Genomic DNA, 3,483 nt, shown 5'->3' on the forward strand with positions numbered 1-3,483 from the left:
TGATATTTCAAAGTGAGCTTGACTGACTCCCCACCACTATACAGTTACAGTATATTCAAACTGACGTCTTGACTTTCTTTCTTAATGGCACAGTTCAGGTCTGAGAGACCAGCATGTCTGTCCAACTCATTCTATTTCCATGCAGTTAAAAAAACAGAGCTAAGTCCTCTACTGTAACTTACATCTGGGTGTCTGAACCCGTTTGAGCATCTCTCTGTACCGCTCCTGGCTTCCCTTGTGTATGTCTGGGCTGTAGGGGATCGGCTGGTTGTAGATGCTGCATGTGTCTGTGCATTTGGGGGGTCCCCTCTGGACTTGAATGGGGGGCAGTGGTCCTGACTGTTTAGTCCAGTTTCTTGAATCAAACTCATCATCTGTAGAGGGAGGTGTAGTAGGCCTACTGTAGACTGAATACTTACAATCATCCATAGCTAGAAATCACTGCACTGATACAACTACAATCGTTTAAAAGTGAGTTACAGTTTTTTACGATTGCTAACTCACCATGTTCAATACTGAAACCACAGTTTCACAACTCTTCATACAGTCTGCATTCGTAACACTCATGTTGGCCAATGACTTCATTCATGTCTCAAAAGAAGCTCGTTCAACCACACACTGTCAACAATGTTCACTCAGAAGCATACACTGTCATTCATAACATTCTGACTTACAAAACACTAATTGATTGATTGAAAACTTTATTAGAAGATTTGCAGAAGTAGGTACATGAAAGTACATATTACATACAAGGTCAACTAACAGGATAAAAACCCAAGAAAGCCACTGGCTTATTTCAATTGGGGTCCTTGATTCTCAATTCATCGTTACATGTAAGACAGACAAAAAAAAACTAGTACTATCTACAAGATAATACAGACAAATAACTAGTACTATCTACAAGATAAACATACATCCATCATGGGAAGAACAATACAACAAAACATAAGGTATGTACAGCGGGTAGGACAGGTGGGGACATACACCACAGGTGGGGGCGGGGGACAAAACACAAAGTATGTACAGTGGGTAGTTCAGGTCTTTTAATCTGATTTTTGATTTAGAGGGTCCAGTTACGGATTGCAGCCTCCTGTAAATGTTTTTTGAGAGTGGTTTTGAAGGTGGGCAGTGTTTTGCACTCCTTTAAGATTATAGGAAGGGCGTTCCACATTTTTACTGCATAGTTTGCAAACGAGTTTAACCCCTTGTTTGTGGTGCAACGCGGTTGAACGTGGTTCGTGGAGCTTCCTCTGGTATTGTATGTGTGGACGTTGTTCACTTTTTGGAAGTATGTTGACAGGTACTTGGGTGTCTTTGTGGTGTAGCGTAACTTGAAGACCAGGCCCAGTGCAAGCTGCTGCACTCTGTCAACTACTCGTAGCCAATCAAGGCTCAAAAAATGAGCAGCGGTTAGATGTGTCCTAGGGTTGAGGCCTAGCAGAAGCCTAACCAGTTTATTTTGGGCTGTCTGGAGTCTTGTTTTATGGGCCTTTGTGGTTCTATAGTACCATGATGTTACGGCATAGTCGAAGTGACATTGAATGAGAGCTCCTGATAGGGTCCTCAGTGTGTTTTTACTTACAAGTGAGGATATCCTGTACAAGAATCTAGTTCTATGGTTCACTTTTTTGATTACTTTTGCTGCCATTTTATCTCCGGAAAGATTTGCCTCTAAGATGGAGCCCAGGTATGTAATATCCTCTTTTCTTGTGATATTAATGTTACCCACTTTTATTTTGAAATTTACAGCCTTTCTGAGTTTAGATGGGCAACAGGGAGTTTAGATGGGTAACAGGGAGTTTAGATGGGCAACAGGGAGCATTACATAGTTTGAATGATTTTCACAAGAATGAATATTTCATTATAAAAATGGTTTGATTTATAGTAATCATAGACAGAATAGTTGACTGTACAACTGTAAAGTATTAGGCAACAAGAATGAATCAGAAATGCCGCAATTTGCTTCTATCTTTTATTCTATCTTTTGCTTCTATCCTTTACGTATTCTGTTTTATCCTTTTTTTCAGTATCTTTGCAGAAAGTAATGTACGGTACATTTCCTTCAAAGTACACTACATTTACTTGTGTAAAATGAAAAGTGAAAAATAAAGTGGAAGTTCAAATAAAAAGTAAAAACAGAAATTCCAGGCCGACAATACAATAGCAATCACACCAAAAATGTCTCACTCCTGAGGGTTTTGGTCCACCCTCTGTTCTGCATCTGGTCACATCTAATGTCTTCCCTGGCAATGCATCTAGTCTATTTCATTTCATTGTATATATTTTCTAGACATTTCAATATGATTACTGCAAATAGTGAAAATACCACCACTCATCCGTTATCAGACTTTGCTGAGGTTCTGGAACTGAAGAGTATCAATAGAGTGCAAAATAACAGCATCTGCACACTCAAACACTGTGCAAAAAAACTGTTTATTGCGAGCTTTCTGTCATATATGATAGGAATATGATTACTGCAAAATTGCACCAAATAATTCAGTTTTGAACGTGTTCTAAAGAGTTTTGAACACAGTATGTTAGCAATGAAAAAATGTGTTGCAAATACATAGTATTTTGCAAGTGGGGGAGTTTGAATGAGAGAAGTGTTATGGCATTTGGAGAACGTAGTCATTGAATGCATTCTGTATGAAAGCAATGCACAAATCACAGAGAAAGAGTCACAGTGTTGTTCACATGGGTTTCTGCTCTGCTGACTGTATGAAGAGTTGTGAAACTGTGGTTTCAGTATTGAACATGGTGAGTTAGCAATCGTAAAAAAATGTAACACAGACGTTATAGGTACAGAAGTAATGGACAGGGCAAACTTCCAAACAACGGGCTAGCTGGCTAACGCGTTAGCTTACTTACTGATACGCAAATAAAAGCGCTCCTCACTTGTCTGGCTAGTGGCTCCTACTCACCGCAGGAAGCCGATTCTCTTCTTGGATTCAGTAACATTTTATCTCCAATGGGATTTTGATAGCCCAAATGTGTAATCCCGAAGAAAGCCATCAAGCACCGTTGCCAGCAACAGTCTGGAGCTGTCCGGGATAGCGAGACAACGTGGGCAAACCGCAGGCTACCTTTACCGAAATAAATCACAACTTCTGTTTTATACGAAACCATGGTAACAAGGACCGCCCATGAGTTGAGCGTCTGGACAGCCGTGGTGGGGCCTGGGTCATCCTTGTCATTTGTTTTAGCAGGAATAAACGTTTATTATGGGTGCTGGCTGCAATCATGTAGAAACTATAATGGTAACAAGTTCATCAACGTTTTAGTTTCCAATTTGGGACCATGAGAAATGTCCAACATAAATCCATTTAGGCTTACCACTGGATGTCTACGCAATTACATCGAGATGAATTCAGATTGTAAATGTTTCACAAAGCTTTGGCTGATTATGTGAGTTATACTGCCACGGGTGTCTCAACCTGAAGGGAGAGTGGGAAAGGCAATGTTAAAGTAACATTGCACTTCCCA

The 3,483-nt window shown here is 40.1% G+C and overlaps 1 protein-coding gene across 1 annotated transcript in view; it reads right to left on the reverse strand.

Moving 5' to 3' along the window:
• Positions 1-3,012, reverse strand: part of LOC308161343 (sperm microtubule inner protein 11-like) — a gene marked incomplete at both ends in the record, with an annotated part of 3,340 nt that extends 328 nt beyond the window's left edge. The window contains 2 exons of the mRNA XM_080535348.1: positions 183-374; positions 2,922-3,012. Coding sequence (XP_080391474.1) covers positions 183-374; positions 2,922-3,012 — 283 coding nt within the window. The remainder of the gene's footprint in view (positions 1-182; positions 375-2,921) is intronic.
• Positions 3,013-3,483: the final 471 nt, after the last annotated feature.

This window comes from Nansenia antarctica (genome assembly GCF_963989245.1).
Source record: "Nansenia antarctica genome assembly, chromosome: 6".
Lineage (NCBI taxonomy): Eukaryota > Metazoa > Chordata > Actinopteri > Argentiniformes > Microstomatidae > Nansenia > Nansenia antarctica.